Source organism: Apteryx mantelli, chromosome 13 (genome assembly GCF_036417845.1).
Source record: "Apteryx mantelli isolate bAptMan1 chromosome 13, bAptMan1.hap1, whole genome shotgun sequence".
In the NCBI taxonomy this organism is placed as follows: Eukaryota; Metazoa; Chordata; class Aves; order Apterygiformes; family Apterygidae; genus Apteryx; species Apteryx mantelli.
Window position 1 is genome coordinate 8,758,336 of NC_089990.1, and position 19,827 is coordinate 8,778,162.

At 34.4% G+C, this 19,827-nt stretch overlaps 1 protein-coding gene across 3 annotated transcripts in view; it reads right to left on the bottom strand.

The window, feature by feature from the left end:
• Positions 1 to 19,827, bottom strand: part of DIAPH2 (diaphanous related formin 2) — a 293,928-nt gene that overhangs the window by 205,212 nt on the left and 68,889 nt on the right. For all 3 annotated transcript variants that reach the window (XM_067304122.1, XM_067304120.1, XM_067304121.1), the window contains exons 17-18: positions 18,587 to 18,886; positions 11,806 to 11,920 (exon numbers count right to left, since the gene is read on the bottom strand). In XM_067304122.1, coding sequence (XP_067160223.1) covers positions 11,806 to 11,920; positions 18,587 to 18,886 — 415 coding nt within the window. The remainder of the gene's footprint in view (positions 1 to 11,805; positions 11,921 to 18,586; positions 18,887 to 19,827) is intronic.

The following is a 19,827-nucleotide window of genomic DNA, read 5'->3' on the forward strand; positions in this document are numbered from 1 at the left end:
AGACAAAAATCACACAACTGAGATTGATCCTAACTTCTGAGACAGATCCTAACTTCTGAGATAGTCTGTATAGATTAGGAGTTTATCTGGGATAGTCTTCACTCACTATCCTCTGATAAAGAAATTTCTGCAGCCCCAAATTAAAAAAAAAAATTCAAACTTGCTCTCTGTTTCAAAAGTAAGTCTTTTCACAACACGAGCATTCCCTCGCATCAATCCACCACAGACAAAACTTTGGGTCAAAATATTAGCTTCTGCAAGGTCATTTATGATTAGAAAGCCTTCATCTGTTCTCAGTAATATTTACAATAATGCTGATCTGTACATTTTATCACACAATCAATTGTTAAATACAGTCAACACAAAAAACTGCCAGGTACTCCTAAATAAAGGGAGTGAAAGACATTGTTATGGTGGTTTTTAAATCCAAATTTTGCACTGAATATTCAGCCTACAATCAACTTGTAGCAAATGAGTAGTATTACAGACACTGGGACCAACTGACAGCACATCTCCTTTACTTAAAATAGGTTTTCAAAAATATATATGTGTGTATTATTCATCATTTATAATGTACATATATTATTCAATGTTACAAATTACCTTTCACAGAGAAATGGGACCATATAATTTTTTGAAAGAAAACTGCAGAGTAATTAAATGCAATCTGAAAAAAAACATATGAAGAACTAAATTTACAAACATTCCCTCCTTATTGGGAGCCGTCATTTGTTCTGGCCCCTTCAGAACACTACTCTCACGTTAGTCCTTTTGTACTGTGATGAATGAAATGGCTACTGATGCTCTTGAAATAAAAGACCCACACTCCCTTCAACAGAAGCAGGTGCTATCGAACAGCTACCGTTTGCACAGTGGCTTCCTCATACAAAAAAATTTACACAGAAACAAACATACGAGCAATTCCTGGGAGGCCTCATCTGTGCGTCTCCTGAACAATAGCCCAGCTGCAGCACAACTACATGCATCATTCTTAATGTCAATTTGGAAACCATGCTTCTCTGGGCAACTACTGAAAGTTTATTCCAAGAGTGTAACTAGCAGGAGTTAACTTCTGCAGTTAAGATTTAGTATTTGATGCAAAACATAACTTCCAATATAAAGATCATATGCTATTCTTCATTCTTGATACTTTAAACGTAACAAGATTGAGTATCATTATCCCGTACAAACTACCCTGATGATTACGGGCAGAAAAGGTTTTATCTTATTGTTAGCTATATACAATTATTATTTTTTTTAATCAAGAAGACACTCTTAAGCAATCACTGCGATCAACATTTAAATGATTCTAAGATCATCTAAGATTCAAAAATGACTTTTTGCTTTTATTTCACATTTAAAATATCAATGAAATGAGAAACCTCAGATTCTACAAAAAAAAGAAGTCAGACTAACTAAATGCCTTATACTGACTTTTTTTATTTATGATTCAATATATTATCTGTGCTAAGTAGTAATAAATGCAGCCATGAGGGTTTATTTAACCACAGCAAAGCGTTTGCTATCACAGAGTTTGACAATCTACAGCGTGGACAAATACAGGAAAACTAAGAAAGAAAAATGACAAACTAAGAACTTGCTCTTTCTTTTTTATTATACTTGAATTTATTCTATTGTTGAAAAAGAATAATAATTTCAAATATATTAAAAGAAACAGCAAACTAACCTACTTTACTTAGTTTCCCCTACACGAAACTCAGATGTGAAGACCGATTACATAAGCATGCAAACTAACAAGATGAAATTCCTGTAAGACACTGAAGCGTATGGTTACTCTATCCTGCACAGCAGTATCTTCCTTCGGTTTGGATTCATACACTTCTGAAAAGGGGAGAACGAGGAGGGCGAGGGAACCTACAAAACACACACACACACAAACTGAATTAACCAGAAGACCAAGGGAGCCACCTGCAGTTTGCAATCCAGAAGTAAATATATCAGGGGTTCTTTGTTTTGCTTTTTCTTTTTATTTCATCAAAGCAAGGCATATAGTTCAGCAAATACAGCATACCTATGTTTAATACTGGAGACTTAAACTGAAACTAGCTCTCTCGTACCTACAAATACATCTGTGTTATGGGAACTTCAGACAAAATCGAGTCCAAAGTTTTTTATATATTTAAAATCTTTAAAAGTTTAAGTGCTCTGTGATTTTAATCTGAGCTTCTTAACATATGGATTTTTTAAAAGTACTAATCCATTTTTCTTTGATATAGAAGTACCAAACGTAAATGAATGCAAACAGTTTTCCTTCAAGTTTAATGGTGGACAGACCTCTTTCTTTGGCTGCTACTTCTCTCTCTATACTGAGAAATAGCTGAAAAGTGAACTAAACAGAACTTTTTTTTTTCCACTAAGAATGTTTCATTTTTATGAAATGAATGAATGAAACATTACTTCAAGAAAAAGGGAAGGGCTGATGAAGAGTGATGCGTATTTCATATTGTCATTTGTCAGTCAAGAACAGTGGTGAACACAAATCCTGTAGTATTCACAGAGGAGCACTGCACAGCCAGAGGTAGAAGGAATCTTGAAATATCACATCGTTTCAATGACAGAATAAAAACAAAATCAGCATTTAATACCTGTATCCTAATTATTTCAGTGAGGATGTCTGAAGCTAAAACACACTCATTCTGATCTAAGAGAGAACATTACCTACTCGGAAGACTAAGTGTTCACACGGGGGAAGTTCAGACGTGTGCAAGTAGGTGATTCGCTAGTCACTTCTACACTTCCTTCTCACACAGAAGGTACCTAGAGCGAGTGTATTTAGAGCGTACAATAAGGTTCAAAACACACAGCCTACCTCGGACATTCAGGGGTTCAACCAGTAGCAGCAAAAGGGCTTCAAAAAAAATCACTGAAGACTGCATATAGATATTCCATATGCGGACATAACATGAATCTCTTCTGCATGAAGTTAATTTTAAGTGTGAGAGTACATCATTTTCTTGCACATGGATATTTGAGAATTTATAGTTATGTCAATAGTATCAAGAAAATGTGTTCAAAACAATTTTTTTTTTATTAAGGCTGATAAAATATATTAAAGACATTATGCCTTCTTGGTTTGAATGATCTAATTTGTTCACAGGACTGAAGAAATTAAATATCGAGACTTATCTTTTACATTGCTGCACTGTAGGACTTTTTCTGAAAGAATAATAATTGCAAATACTGAAGCAGGTAAGTTGTTCAAATTTTTGGCATGTTCTCATAGCAATGGCAAAATATAAAACCCAAGTTACGATAAGGTATTCTTGTGGATATTTCAAGTCAAGGTTCATAAGTACCCAGTGCACAATTTGAGCAAGGGAAAATGAAAGCTTAAAGTTAAGTAGGTGGGAATAGCAGCCCACCTATACTCTGGCCTTTACTTCACTACTCCACGTAAGCTGACATTTAGACCTAGAATGAAATGCATCCCCAGAAAGTAGGCCCCGATCAAAACTACTACCATATTGCAACTCAAATATTAATAATTCAGCTTAATTAGAATGTAGCTATCCAAGCAGTTGTAAAATAGTTGAGAAAAATGTATAAAAATGTCACCAGAAACTGATGATCAAAACACGAAGGAAATCTTGATAAGCTACCCCAGCCTACTGAAACAAATGCAAACAGAAAATACTAGTCAATGATACACTGACAGAAAAATTGTCAATATTGTTTTAAACAATATTTTACCAGCAGGCTAGAAGACAGTGAAGAAACAGCAAGCAAGCAGAGTGTGTTGACACTTGTATAGAAATAACCCCAAGTAGATTTAAAACCAAGGAGGAAGAAATCTCCATTACAACATCATACACCTCCTGGTAGAGTACTCAAGATGCTGATGACTTGCTGCAGCATCATTGACATCCAGCCAATTCAGAAAGGTGGTGAGTATTACCCCTACCCCCAAAAAAGGGGTAGATACTAAGAAGATTATGTATGGGTGTTAGCGTGCACCTTAACTGGACTAATGATAACTGTTTGTTGTATTCTGATTAGATTTGAGACTTCATTAGAGTAACAATAAATCTGGGCTCTCTATATAAGGTGTGCACCCTTTTTGTTCATGAACAGATTGAGTGTAACACCTGAACATATCTACTATATCACCTACTTACAGAAATAGCCAAAACCTGCATCTATTTTAGAGCCAATCTCATTGCTATTTCAAAGGGGACTTGCAATATTTAAGATAAACTAACTTAGATAAGCATTATCACCTGCTTGCAATTCTGCACAAATATAATTTCCTGAATAGCTTATAGTCTTACCTTTACAGCCTAAAAAAGGAAAGAATTTATCACTTTCAAATACATATTATTACCAAAAGACGGTGTTGAAATCATCACTGTAACTGAAGGACTCATGAGTTAGCTTCACTTAAAAATCACATCTTACTTAAACTTATCATGTCACGTTATTTCTTTCTCAGAAGCAATACTGTCTCCTTGGACTGTTCTTCAGCTTTTTCCATGTCTCATACACTCTTCCTTAAATTTCTCCAACAGCCTTTCCACACTACATTCAATTGCCTTTTTGAACACTCTTCCTCCACACCCAACAAAACAAGCTCAAATACTAGAATTCTGACACTGACCCAAAACATGAACCTATTAAAATACATTTTAGTTTATTCCATCAACAATGTTTTTAATGCAACTATTTATGCAACCTTTATATTCATCAGAACTCTGCAATGAAGTACTCTACAGAACATACTACTTTTACTTCATGTTTCCAGTACAGGAAATGAACAGTACTATTACAGAACTACATTTAATTAGTATTACTAAAATAAAAATGCTAAAAAATGCTAGAAAAATGTTTCATAGTTTTCTAGCCATGAAAATGCCATCTGTTTAATCACGGCACATTTCACTTCTGTATCCATCAACTTCATTGAAAAGTCTAGAAACGATTGGAAATGTCTGTGCATTTGTAAACAATGTCAAAAACACCACACAGCTCTACCTACCGCTATTAAATACTAGTCACTGCTTTTAAACAAAAAAAACAACCTTCAAACACAAAAAAGTACTGTGCATCTGAACAGCTATTTATGATTACTAACATTTTAACACTGAGTTACAGAAGGGTCATGAGAACTGCTCACAGGGGATGACACCAAAGTTAAGACTGGAAAGTCACCTAAATTTTCATATTCTAATTCTTAAACAAGACCACATTAAAATATACCTATACATATCTATATCTACAGGTATAGATATAGATGCATATATGTATAAAATAATTATATATTTATAATATATATAATTAAATATTTTGTTCATGTTCTGATTATAATTTACCTACAAGTTTGTATTTTCTCTATTCACTCAATCACTCAGATTCTATAATGAAAAATACAACAGCTATTAAAACCTTATTTCAACCTTGAAAACACATACAAAAGTGACAGTTGAATTATATTTTAAAAGTCTCATCATAAAGAAGCAACAGAACTCTGACCGATTGAGAGGTTTTCCCTTGAGATAAGTTGTATGGATAATGAATTCTGTACTGGAACAATCCCAGTAGTTACAGACTATTATGTACTAATTACTACCTTTACTGATCTACAGTACACAATTAATTTCTTCAGAGTACCACTATCATTCTTGAGTGGCAAAATACACAACCTAAATTACAAGAGCTAGAAATTAATATGATCCTTTAGGGAGAAGGCACTAACTTGCTTTGTAGAGTTTTGCAATTAGACTATCAAACAAATAGTGAAAATTCACTGATTTTGATAGCCTCAGGCCAGATATATTGGATATTGTCACATTATAGCAGAAAGTTATAGGAGGCCCCAAGCATATGATGGTTCTACTTATTTACACAGCTGTAACATTTTAATCTTTTACTCTTACCTGACACTTCATCATACTATTGTACGTTAAATACTATGTATTCAATATTCACAAAATTAAACACCAACATAAGAAGTTTTTGAGATCACATTGCATTAAGCACTATAGGCATCACATTGCTGATGATGGTGCTCTTTTCCCTTATATCTGTAGCCTGAAGCAAATTCTGACATCACTTAAAGGATAAAAACAAAATATACAAAAAATCGCTCTAGATAAAAAACAGAATATGATTTGCTTAAATGCTTTGAAAGATTTGCTATTAAGTCAGTTCTTGTCAAAGAACTGAATGCTGATCATTTTACTCTACATTTTTATTACATTTTACAGAAATACCAACTGCCCAAGAAAAAAAAAAAGATAATATATTTTAATTTTATGGAAGCAGTAGTCCAAGTTTCCAGAAATGTATAACCAGACTGGATTAATATGAGCATAAATTACATGTCAACTTGATTAAAATATTTCCCTTACTATGCTCACTTATGCATTTAATCAAAAGTGCACCCATTTTTTAAGTTCTAGAATTCCAAGACTATACTGGGATAATCTAAAGCCATCAACATAAGGCATTCTTAGGTGACAGTGCATCTCATTATTTTACTGTATATTAACAGAAATGAATGACTTTTTCGAGATCACATAATAGATTCATCATAATGACGAGATGCATTTATTTGATCACTTGGATCTCCTCACTTCGATTCTTAAGAAACACTGCAGGGTTAATATTACATAAATCAGCTGACTGTTAATTCAGTTAATTTTGCTTCCTCTTTATACTCCACAAACCAGAGAGGATTATTTATAATTAAGAAAATGTTTAACTGATCACGCAAAGCAGCTGAAAGTTTAAAAAAGCTAATTTTTCCAACATGGGAAAAATGTATGTCTCATGGTCCCACATCTTAACATTACCCAGCTTGTTAACAACCTACACATTCACTCATTCATTTTCAAGTGTACCTGATTTGGAATCCCATTTATTTCCTCAAACTGCCTGGGAGACTATAGTCATCGTTTCCATCTCTGCATCTGGGAGCACAATTCCAAGTTCAAAACACACATCTAAAATTTCTACTGGCAGTTTGAAGCCCTAGAGTCCATTCAACATAGGCCCTAAAAAGCTATTCAGATCATCTAAATTTCTCTTGAAGAAAACTGGAAAAAATCCTTCAAGACTGTATTGAGACAGTGATAATTAGATGTCAGTTAACTTAGTTCAAACCCTGAGATCTCAAAATCCTGTAAAGCCTGAAAGGGCATACACCCCTTAATGCTTCTGTTGTTCCCTGCAGAACAGATGTTTTCGTAAGTGTGCTCAATAACTGAGCTCAGTAAAAATTGTGTAGTTTGATTAGTTCTGATTTGAACCTAACTAAACACATTGGACATATTAACTAAGCATCAATTTTAAACATCTGACAGTAAAGCAACGAGTGAAGAACCTTATGCTTACCCTTTGAAAGAAAATTTGGATCTAACTATATTTAGATAAAATTATTTTACCAGGGAACATTCCTCTCTATTTTTGGTGCTCAGTGATTAAACATTCTTATCTTTTTTACGTAATTAATTGACATATGCAATAAATAATTCTTTAACTAATGAAAAGTGTGCTTTGGAGGTGAACTATTACGACAGTTATTTTTCCCTATATCAGGTCTGGTTTCCAAAGGTACCACTTTCTTGCAGCTTTGACTGCCTTCTGTGAAAACTGGTGGCACTCAGATAATTAGGCAGCATGTAGTTCAGTGCCAACCAAGATTAAGATATTTTTGAAGTATCTTAAAACAAAACCATGATAAATGAGAAGAAAGGAAAATGTCATTTTCACTGTCCAAAAAAATCATGAATAGAATTCAGAGATTTAATCAAATTCATAATTGCTGAGATCTTGTTGAAAATACAAAATTTTAATAAGCGTGCATGTTATCATTTGTTTTGCTTCAGTTACTATACCTACTGGCATTCCAAAATCACATGGAATAGAAGATAACATACACTAAGTCATTGCAATAAGCTTTTGGTGATGGTCAGTTTTCTTCCCCTCATCCATATATTTGTTTTACATGTTGACTGTGCTCCCTTGAGATGATAAAATGCATGTCTGCCTGTCATTATCTATCATTCTCATGGAACACATTAGGAGCCCATACTGAGAAATGGGACTGAATGGAAAGAGAAATTTGATTGATCCTAGATTATGCTTGAATCCAGTATTTTGGTGATTAATGTGCTCTCTGTGGATGTTAAGGCTAAGGGTAAGGAAGAAGAATTGGGAATACTCTTTTAATGCTCCCATTTGCAGATAGAAGTTTCAGAGGAAAGATTCTTGCTGGATGTAATTACTTGAGCCTCTACTGCTACTAAGTACTACAAGACTCTTCCAACTTCTAGTAGCTTTTAGAGTTTTCCTTAAAACTTTAATTCAAAAAAAGGTTTTTTTCAGCAATGAAGAGTATAATTTCATTACATTTCTGAAAATGCACCATATTTTCTTTAGAAGCTTTTCAACAAAAATACTGCACTGCATTTTGGTATACATCTCCCTCAGCTTTTTGGCAATAGTTGTTAAATATGCTCAAAGACTCATTTACAAGTTTGCTGCTCATAACTTGAATTTCAGAGAAATTCAAATAAACACTAACAATGTAATCTTTATATTTTTAACAGTCTTCCCAGCTTTTGTTATAGCATATTATTTTCTACAACTATTAAATGAGAAGAGCTTAAGGAAGAACAGGAAAAACATCTGCAAGGCTACCACGAAATTAAGCTAGTAAGGGAATTTCTGTTTATAGTTTTATAACTGTGCAACTAGGTCAGCAAGAATTTCCTCTCATAGGAACCTGACAGCTATGTCAACATTTCAAGAGGGTTTTTTTACAATTTTTTTAATGAAGAAGCTTTTTGAGGAATTCAGAAACATTTCTTCAATTGCTGATGAAAGAATTCAGCTCCAGGCAGAAGCCTGTCATTTTCATTAGGCAGGTACTTATTCCATTGTAAATGTTATCGGCTGCTATGGGTTCCTTTCCTTAAAGATTTTCTTGCCTTGCCATTACACTGAAACCAGTGACAAACTACACATAATTGCAACCTGATTGCAAGGCCATCTAGCCTTTATTTCTTATGATGAGCCCAGAATCTATTAAACTTCTATGGAAAAAAGGTTTAATTACTGCAGATGATGCTTTTGTATTACTGCATGCAATACCTGAACATTTAGAGGAAAAAAAGGGAAACACTGTACAACCAGAATACTCATGGTTGAGATTCAGTGACTACTTAAAAGAGCAAGAGCTCTGAGGGAAAGAACACTATATTATCTAATGAAAAGAACACAGTTGACTGACTTTTCCAAGGGGTTTCAAACGGGCACAGGAAAAACAAAGATATTTATTCAAAAATTACTCAAGGAAAAATTATACTCAAGGAAAAATTCAGGAAATTTATGGTACTCTAAGACACCTGGCTTAACCTGAATAAACTTTTTAAATACTCTATTAGTATAAACTGTAGTTCTTATTCCTGAAATTCAGAATACAGCCAGGATATCAGAAATTTCTATGTGCAATAACTTACATTTGAAGTAATAAGATCCTCAAGTAATTTATAGGAGTGCAAGAACATTCTAGAATTTTTACTTAAGAGAGAAGATTCCCTACATTTAAAATACAAAGCATCACATAAAATGTTAATTCTCAAAATCAAACAGTTAAAACAACATACAAAAAATTTTTACAGACATCTTGGAACACACATTCAATTCCTTTAAAAACTAATTTTGTTTGCTTATTTAGATTTGGCCTATGAACACTTGATTCATCCGACTGCATTCACCTTCAAGAAGTGCACATCCCTAAAATATGCCATACTAACTGCCTGACAGATGGAGGAAAGATTTGTGGCTAGATCAGGAATTCATTCTTTCAGTACCTGCTGCTTTTTGGACTATAATTTGTTGGGCTGCCTCATTAGCTCTTGAATAAGTTATTATTGAACCATACTTCAACAGTACTTGCTACTTTCCAATGCCCAAAACGAATTACTGGTAAATGGCCTGCATATTAAATACTGATCGATTGTTCATTATTATTCATGGTTAATCATAAGTCTTGAAGAGGTTGTACGCAGCTTCAGAAGTACTCTAATGCCATCTGAAAACCACAAATAGCTGAGGATGGTATTTAAGTATCAAAATCATAACATTCAGGTGTTAGTCAACTGCATTTCAGACTTAAGATATAAATATTAATAAATTATCTCCTATTGATGGAATTAAAAATGTTTGAGAAATTAAGAATTTTATTAATCCAAAAACATTAGCAGAAAAGCTATTTACATGACATACTGAGCAATTTCACTTTGGCTTTACAGAAAGCTCCATCATAAGGTTGTGTTCTTACTGTATTGTTCTCTCTAGTACAGCCAAACAATAGACCCATTCCACATGGTGCTCCAACATAAATCAGAAGAATATTTGATGTTTTCCTATGGTATTATTCAAATAGTTTAAAGGACATGCACCCACACATTCAACCCTAAGAAAATTAACTTATATTTGGTTCACAAATACCAATAAAAGTGCAGTTTATCTTTAACTGTAGAGAATTCTTGTTAGGAAATGCTTCTTAGATTACACATAACATGAACTGAAATAATACGAAAGCTTTCTTTTCTTTTTTTTTTTTTTTATAAAGACGTTTATAATCTTTTTTCATGAGACTTCATATAGTATTCCACTTTAGAAAGAGCTGAAAGCAAAGACCAAGGAGACCTACGTCTGCAAAATATGCTACAGAGAGAGGCAAGTCTTCTCAGTCCGTGTTTTGACTCAACTAAGAGTCAGTAGACCATGTGGCACAGTCCCAACTCTAAACTTATTTGATGGATCAATGAACTCCTTTAAAATGTAAGAAGGTTGTGAGCAGATAGGCAAAAGCTGTAAGCCTTTGAGGCTCAGGGCAGAACAAATGGAGGGATTGACCACAACGGCTGCAAAGGAATCTGAACTTATTCCAGCACAAAGGAAATCAGAGGGTACCCTTTGCTCTAGATAAATGGCTATATCAGCTGAGTGGATCAACCTCCTATGTAACTGTTTGTCCCCAAGTTAATCAAAAGAATGCAATTGTATGTCTTCCTGAGTTAGCCAGAGCAGCAACACGGAATGTAAATGCAGCTCAGCCCAACACAGAGTACAAAAAATGAAGAACAAACAAAAGAACTTTGAAAAGAACAACAGGCTTAAAATGGTTTCAACAAACATAATCTTTCCCAGCCATTTGGTACACCCAGCGTGATGGTGAGCATGTTATAGACACCAGTAACAAAACTCACATTTGTACTGTGATTTAAATGTATATTGTAATTGCTATACTTCCGTGACACATATTGTTGATAAACTTCTACTGTGATTTAAGTGCATTGCTGTATCACACTGCTAAATCAAAATTTCATGCAACTTCCAACAGCTTCAAATAGGTAGATATTGCATTACACATTAAACCATCCACACGTTGAATATCTAAAAGAACCTGATAATTTGAAATTCCTGCAGCTAGATATTTTAATGCAGATGGGCATGATTTTAGGATTAAAAAATGAATTTTTACTAGAATCTGGCTTGAAACAAATTCACATCTGCCTGCAAAGTGCAGATTTGAGATGTACTCTTATAAAGCCTTTTTTGTCAGGTTTCTTAGTGTTCAAGAACAGGCCACAAAAACATGGAGGGGTAATTCTTGTAATAGATGACTATGCTTATAAAATACACGTTGCAGGACATCTTCCCACTATAAAACCATTCTGTGAATTCCATAGTATTACACAAACCATAAAGACGACTGGCATTGCACAGAGTTTTAAACTTAATGGAAGCAGGATACAAAGTAAAAGAAGAATGTACCTTTCATTTGTGTTCCAAACGTGAGTGCTAATTTTGCAAACAGATCTGGGCTTTCAAATTTCTCTTCTCTAGCTTTTACCCAAAAGCTGCATTCCGTTATTTCGTAAGGCTCAATCTGAAACAAAAAATCATTTTTGAAGTTAATAACTAGTATTTTCAATAGTCAAATTAAAATCAATGCTATTAGACTGTTGCAATAATTGTACTGTATTAAGTTTGGGAATTAAAAGCATTCTTAATAATAAAGAAACAGTTTAAGACACTTAAACACAAATGGTGCCGTGGCACATGAGATTTAACCCACAGAGAGGTAGCAAAGTCATTAGAAGCAGCAAATGATGAACATGCCTGGGTTTGCAGTCTTTCCATCTTGGTCCTGCACCATTTTGAGTGCAAGAATCAGAAAAATTGGTTCACAAAGGTGTTATTTTAATCCATCTTAAAAATGTTCTCTTAAAGATGCTTCCTAAGGAAAATACAATCACACTAACTAACCCCTATCTTCACAATGATTTTATCAGATTAATTTAATACCTTCAAGTAAACCTGTGCAACTTCCTCTAAAAAATCCCAATGTAAAAAAGGGTAAAGCTATCCAATACCAACAAGACACGCATTTTTGGCAAGGCAAGTTTCATAATCAAAAACACTTTTTTACATCAACAGACATAACTGAAAAACTTAGACAAACTTTAAGAACAGAAATTTTTCTTAAAGTCTGAAAGAGAAGTAGCTGATTGAAACAACTGTTCAGACATTAGTTAGGGGTGTGTGTGTGTGTGTGTGTGTGTGTGTATGTATATACATGTTAGACCATCTTAGAAGAAAGAATAAAAAAGGTAGTTATCTGCAGAAGAGGTAGCTGCTACCTGAAGTGTTTTTAAAAGTGGAGGCAGAAAGAAGAGCTAATAGAGTTTTTAGCCCAAAGAAAGCAAAGATTACAGGAGGATGTGGGATTATAGCATGCCCTAAAGTAATTATCTGCATTGAATTCATGGTATCCAGTAGCTATTAATCTGAGTTCATCCTTTGTTTCATACGTTTGATAGGTTCCTCTTGTGCATCATGACTGAAAGATTAAAGAGCAATAGACCTAAAAATATTAAAGGTAGAACATGGAGTTGCGTATGAATTTCACCAACATAGTCCTCACCATAAAATTACAGTAGCACATCCAGTGCTGATTCAGCCACTGTTTGTTAAATCTTAAGGACTACAGAACCTCCTCACAAAGAGAGACTTACCATGGTGGCTTTTGCTAACTGCACCCCCACTCACTCTCAGTTTCCTGGAGCAGTCAGTGAGGGGGTCCCAAATGGAATTTCAGACATTCTGGCATTTGATATTTTGGTTACTGCTTACTCTTCCCTTTGACAGTAGCCAGGGAGAGGATGCTAGAAGTCCCATCATACAAGTTTTACAAAAAATGTTTTTCAAGTGTCAGCAAAAAAGTCCCCTAATGCTTTGCATAATCAATAGACTATCCAGATGTTTCTCCCAGTAGAAATTTAAAACTTTAAGAACAATTACTTGTACTAGAAGGTGCTTTTATAGACTACATGGTGTGAGAGTTCACTGTTTCTTGCTCATCCTTGTGGTGAATACTGGACTATGTTTTGCTGCTAAGGCAGAAGTGTTGGTTGCATTTCTTTTTTTTTTCCTCCCCTTCTTTTTATGGTGTATAAAGATTGCTTTCTCAAATCACTTGAAATTCACTGATCTTGTTTCTGAGATTTTCTTTAAGTTCAGTTGTATAAATCTATAACACAGAATTGTGTGTGATGGTCAGAAACTACCAGTGATTCCCAGAAGATTCTGAGAACATTTGCTTTTCCCAAAAGCTTACAAAATTTAGACAACACTGTTCAGGTTGATTTCTTTTTAATGCTTTCCATTTCAAAATGGCAAAATACATCATCTTCAATGCTCTATTTGTAGTTTTGCTGTACTCATGATAATTTGAAGACAGGCAAACAGTAACACTATCTTTTCTCACAAACTTTGTCTTCTTATAACCTTACATTACTACAGTTTACCATCCTAGCAAATAGATCACAGAGTTAAAATAATTAGAGTTTATTAACAGAAAACTAACGAAATCCAAGGGAAGCGTAGTAGCCTTTCCTTAATTCCTAGTAGAAAAAAATTTCATCGCAGTTAATGTCAGTAGCACCTCATCTGGTATTTCTCCTAATGACTGTACAGATATAAATGTTTTACCTTTAAAATTTTCCATTCAACAAGTTTTCCAAACAGGCTTGATACATAATTGCAACTAGGTTTGGAACTGCCCTAGCTTTCTCTTTTGATTACCTTCTAGATAGTTCCCGAAGTTTTTTCTTCGCCACTGATGTGCACCATGATTACTTAAAGATTGTAGGAGGAACACTAATCTTTCTTGCTCTGCCTAAAGGATGGCATACCTTATTTGCAAATGATATGTCAATATGGACATTTAAGAGACTAAATTATTATGTCTTTTTAAAACATTAAGCCTTTAAGAAGAATTAACATCTTAGATATTAGAAATAATTTTATATTTAATATCATTTATGTGCATAGTTTCCATTTTTCAAATGTACCAAACAGTAAAATACACAGAGATTGAAGTACTTTATTTGATACCAGCTTTTTAAAAAAATTAAAAAAGAAAGCAGACTGCAATAGAAACTGAAAGCTGATTTTACTCTTCAGGAATGATTCAGAGTGTCTATTTTATGTTTTCAAAACATGCTCCTATTCCAGTTTTTAAGTGTTTTCAATCATTGTTTACAAGTTTGGAACACTGGTCAAATGCCAATAAAAACTTTGAAATTAAAGGGCTATTTAAATTGAAGCTGACATGCAGGAAATTTGTCAATATCATACTTATAAGCCTTATCAGGATCTCATTGAAACACACAGGTCCTCCACCTTTCACCATATGATCACTGTTTTGCTCTGTAGCTACTTCACCCCCAGCTGCAGACAAGACATTTTTAAGACTTAACTTAATGCAACACCAACTATGAAGAGATGCAACTAAATGCACTAAATTAAGCAATAAGAATTTTATTCCTAAAATGACTGCTCCTTAGTGATGATCTAAATAGACTTTATTCTTTTTCAGAATGTGGAAGAACTTTGGCACTGTTCCCAGACTACTTAAGCCAAGTATCCATCTGTAGTTACTTTCTATTATCACACACAGTGTTCAGATGTACACTTTATACATTACTTCTGTAAACATATTAATATAATTCATTTCAATGAAATTGGCTGCAGTGATAAATACATATTATAAACTAAAAACTTATTTACGAAAACACTAGCCAGATCAAATGCATAAAAGTGGCAAAATGTAAATCTGTGATGAAACCTATACTCCTTAAGAAAAAAAAAAAAACTATGCAAAACCCCCAGCAAACTCATACAAGGGATTAATATCAAAATTCAGCAGTCAAAGAAGGTAAGAGAAGCAAACTGATGGAATATCCCAAGAACGTTTTTAAAAGGCTAGGCAGAAAAGCATTTCTCAGGCTTTAGAGCTCCATTTCAAAATAGAAAAAAAAAAAAAAAAAAATCAAGAAAACTATATAGTAGAAGCTATGAAGAGAGTAATCTTCTAAATGTAAAGATAACAAGGACATTCAACAGTAAAATAATTTCAACAGGCAAAATGAACCATTTCACAGGAAGTGAAAACACCTACACTTTTTTTAATTCAAGCTCAGCATTAAAACAGTTAAACTTTTGAAGATGAATCATTACAGTAGAAAGGATTACAAAACTGTGTAATTCGAATGATTCATAAGAGTATATGAACTAAAATAACAGTTATCCAACTAGATGAACTACAATCCCTCCTCCTGCAAAAACCCTCTTGATTCCATAACTAGATAATGCCATACTCCTCAAAGAAAGAAACAAGCATCTTTATTTCCAGTATGAAAACTCATACATTCTTGCTTCTTTTTAATAACACAACTACACTACTTAAAACAGCCCAGATGACTTTTCTAAAAAAGCTAGTAGCTTGGCATGGCAGGCAGGAGGTTCAAGGTATTTTGTACAGATGCATTAAGAAAACAGGAGGACTGTAAGACTCCTTTTAAGGAGCATAAAAGGAGCATAAAAATTAACCTGTATTTTACAAGAACACTTCAGTATTCCAGAAATATACTGAGAATTATATCCAAACAAAAAACTCCCCACCAATTTCATTTTACTGCAACCTCTCCAGTTTCTTACAACATCACCTTGATCTACAGTTTTCTATGATGGACATGAAATTTCCAACATTGCCATTAATGTACTGTAACACTAAGAGTATTCTGCTGGTGCGGCATGAGTCATAAGAGCCTGCTAGTAGTCATTAGCCCTCTGGGATACACTAACATATTCATGCATGTTTTAAAACAAATATGTCACTCTGGCAAGACCCAGATATTTAATAAAACATTGCCCCTATGAAATAAGTAAATTTAATCTTGATGTTTCTGGAACAAAGACACTTGAGAAGTAATCATGTTTTAGCATGCAACATCCCTCCCTTTAAATCACAAATAGATAACCCATGAATTACTGAATCAAATAAGAGGAAATCACATGGATGAAGTGATTCACATCTGAAGTGAGGATAACACAACTACCCACAACATTGAAGCTTGTTAATTGAAAGTAAAGATTTATAAGATCTTTTCCTCTGAGATACTTTTAATTCCTCCTCCCACAACAAAGAAGGAAAGTTATCATTTAACCTCACATGCAGAATAATTCATTTGATGTGAGAATTGCAGACTGAAAAAGATAAAGGAAATAGTTTCATATTTATTTTAACATGCAGTTAAAACTAATACATTTAAATCGCAATTAACTATCTGGAATGTCCTTCTACTTAAACATTTTGAAAACCTGTTTTTTTAACCATTACTGCTAGATACATTTTCAGACTATTTTGACAGGTCAAAACTCAGTAGCAAAACAATAAAGGTGATAAAGTATATACTTTAATTCTTCTTTACCAGAAGGTTGACAACCCATACATTTCCACACAGGTTTTTAAATAGTTCTGTAGTTATCTCGAACTTCTAGATTCCCCTTTTCAAAGTTAGTGGGATTAATCATTCATACTACCACTCTTATTTGGTAATCCAAATAAAGAGTCATTTCACTATTCATTACTTGAGAATGTACGGAGGAACGAAAACTTAAGCTTAATTTTTGTTCAGAAACACCCTTAAGATCATTTATCCAAAAATATGAGAGAACAGTCTAGTTTCTCTCCCAGTGGTAAACCTCTGTCATGACTAGTTCTTGAGAAGTTTTGCTTGAAGTAGCAATGTTCAGATATTCAGAAACGAAGAATTTATGATACATACCAATTCAGCTTGAATCATCTAGAAAATTCCATAAGGAAAACTAGAACTATTTCCAAACACAGTCCAGTGCTTTTGCCATAACACCACCCATTTTACAAATATTATTAAAACCAAAATTCCATTATGTCTGATAACATAGATCAGCTACCTAAGAACTGGATGGGCATACGATTCTGCATCCTAACAATATTGTGAAAATAGTCTACAAAGGACTCTTCCAGGTATCCAGTGATGTGATTCATTTCAGTGCCTTCACATCCAAAAGATGTAGGACGTCCAACCAGAAGCAGCATCTGGCACACTGTGTCTTCCAGCTCTATGCAGGACAACATTATAACATCCAAATATCTATAAAGATGCATATCTACATCTATATGCATTTCCACAGGTTTACTGACTGTGAAACAGTCGGGGGGGGGGGGGAACACAACCCTGTTCTGTTTCAGACTGACATTCAAACTGAGTGTTTGTCAGCTGTTCCATATGAAATTGCAGCTTAAGGTCAACTAAGACCTCAGCCACTTGCACCCACCTTGTAGCCACTTAACAGCTTAATTTCATCAACATTTTGATTTTACTGAGTTCTTGGTACTCACACACTCTTGAGATAGAATTTGGTTTTCAAAGAAAGTGACAGTCACTAACTGGCAGGACAAAGCTTTACTACCATGACAAACAAATACTGCACATTTATCCAAACTACAGTGAAATCCTAGAGACCAAAGCAGACAGTATGCGATATATAAAGGACCTTCTTTGATTTGCCTTGATGTCTGTGGGGATGTATGCATTTTTTCCGCACCAAATCCCAATACACCTATCACATTTTCTAGCATGAAATTCTGCTGAGCTCAAACTATCTTTAAGATGCATTGGTTTAGTCTTGATGATATATAAAATTTCCTCAAAAAAATTACTTCAGGATTCACTTAGCCTATGCTAAAATCCAGCATTCATGCAAATAACTCAACCTTCTGAATAAAAAGAAGTAATGTGATTTATTAAGTACATATTTTAACCATTTGATAACTCAAACCTGCTTTAAATAAAACATTTTTACCTCTGAAGAGTTCACTTGGAAAGTCAAATATCATCTACAGTTGAAAAAATGTACAACTATTAACTCAATTCAATATGAAGAGAGCTAAAATTCTGCGAGCTGTTAGCTACCAGTATCCCCAGGGAAGTCGCACAGTGTTACAGGCTCTGGGCAACATTAAACACTCGGAGACTCTCCCATGTAGGATGAGGTGTCTTTGAAAACTAATATCAGCTGCAGCACAACCACAGCATCAGAAATGTTTTGGATAATGGATGGGATGAATTCCACAAACTTTAACCACCATTTACAACCATGTTACTTCCTTCTCCCTCAGAAACCTCTTTTTAATGAACAGGGGGAAAAACAAGCATCACAGTACCTTTGACCAGTTGATTCTTTTCATAGAGACTTCTGGCTTATACTTTTTCTTCTCCTTCATTCCATGTGGTAATGCTGGTATCACTGGAAGGGGAGGAAAAGCAGGAACACCTCGAAGAGATGCTGGCATTGGAGGTCCAAACAAAGGTGGGGGAGGAGGAGGAGGAGGTGCTGTTCCACCAGATAACAAAGGAGGTGGAGGTGGTGGCGGGGGTGGTGGTGGTGGTGGCGGCACCATCTCACTTGGTGGGGGTGGAGGTGCTGGTGGCACTTCTGTCGGTTGACCTGTCAGGCCCGGACCCTGAAATTTAAGAGTAATTTTCATCCGGGAAGAGAAGGAATTTACATACAAAGTTGAACTAACTAGGCTGCCTAATAGCCAACTGTACCTCAAGAAAGCAACAAATACAACAATCCCCTTATTTAAATGAGCAACATTAACAATAGCTTGTACTATGTGCCAAAGATGGTAATAACAATGATGAATGTTAATAATATTAATCATCAGTCTAGTAGAAAATTTTCCACAGAAATCACTGAAGGAAGTATTGCAGTGTAAGAGGTTATGGGACCACAGTTGTTCCTAACTATCCTGACATCTTGTTTGGTGGGGGGGGGGAATCACATTTTTTCTTAATCTGTCAGCTGTTGTTTCTGCACTGGTATGAAGGAAGAACAATTGCAACATCCATTCCAGTAAGTTGCAAAGGGAACAATGAACAGAAACAGCAGTGTGTTAAAACATCAAAATTGTTTCATACGATCCTAGCCTAGAATACCAAATTCTCACAGAATTTTGTCCTTCAAAGTATCTGTTAGAAAGTAGCAGCAGGAGCCATACACAAACTACCACACAATGAGTTTATATTCTACCTTCTTTTGTTGCAAAATCATTGTGTGATATAGGTTGTTCATTTAATCTGATTTGCATACTCTTCCCCTAGGCAGTCATATACTGTTTCTAGTCTTCTGTCAAATGGAAAAAAAAAAAATCAAGCTGAGAAAAACCTGAACACACCTAAAATTAAATGCCACATTCTAAGTTAGTTGAGAGTGGAAATGGGGAGTATAACACCAGGGGGAAAAAAAAAAAAAGCACAGATACTAAAAGGTTTATGCAAATCAATTTTAATTGCAGCACTATCGTGAATGAGCTGTAAAGTCTTCATAATCTGAACTAGAAGCACAAATATCAGTATAAAAGTACTAATAATTGCTTAAACTGAAAATAAATTCTTGGCT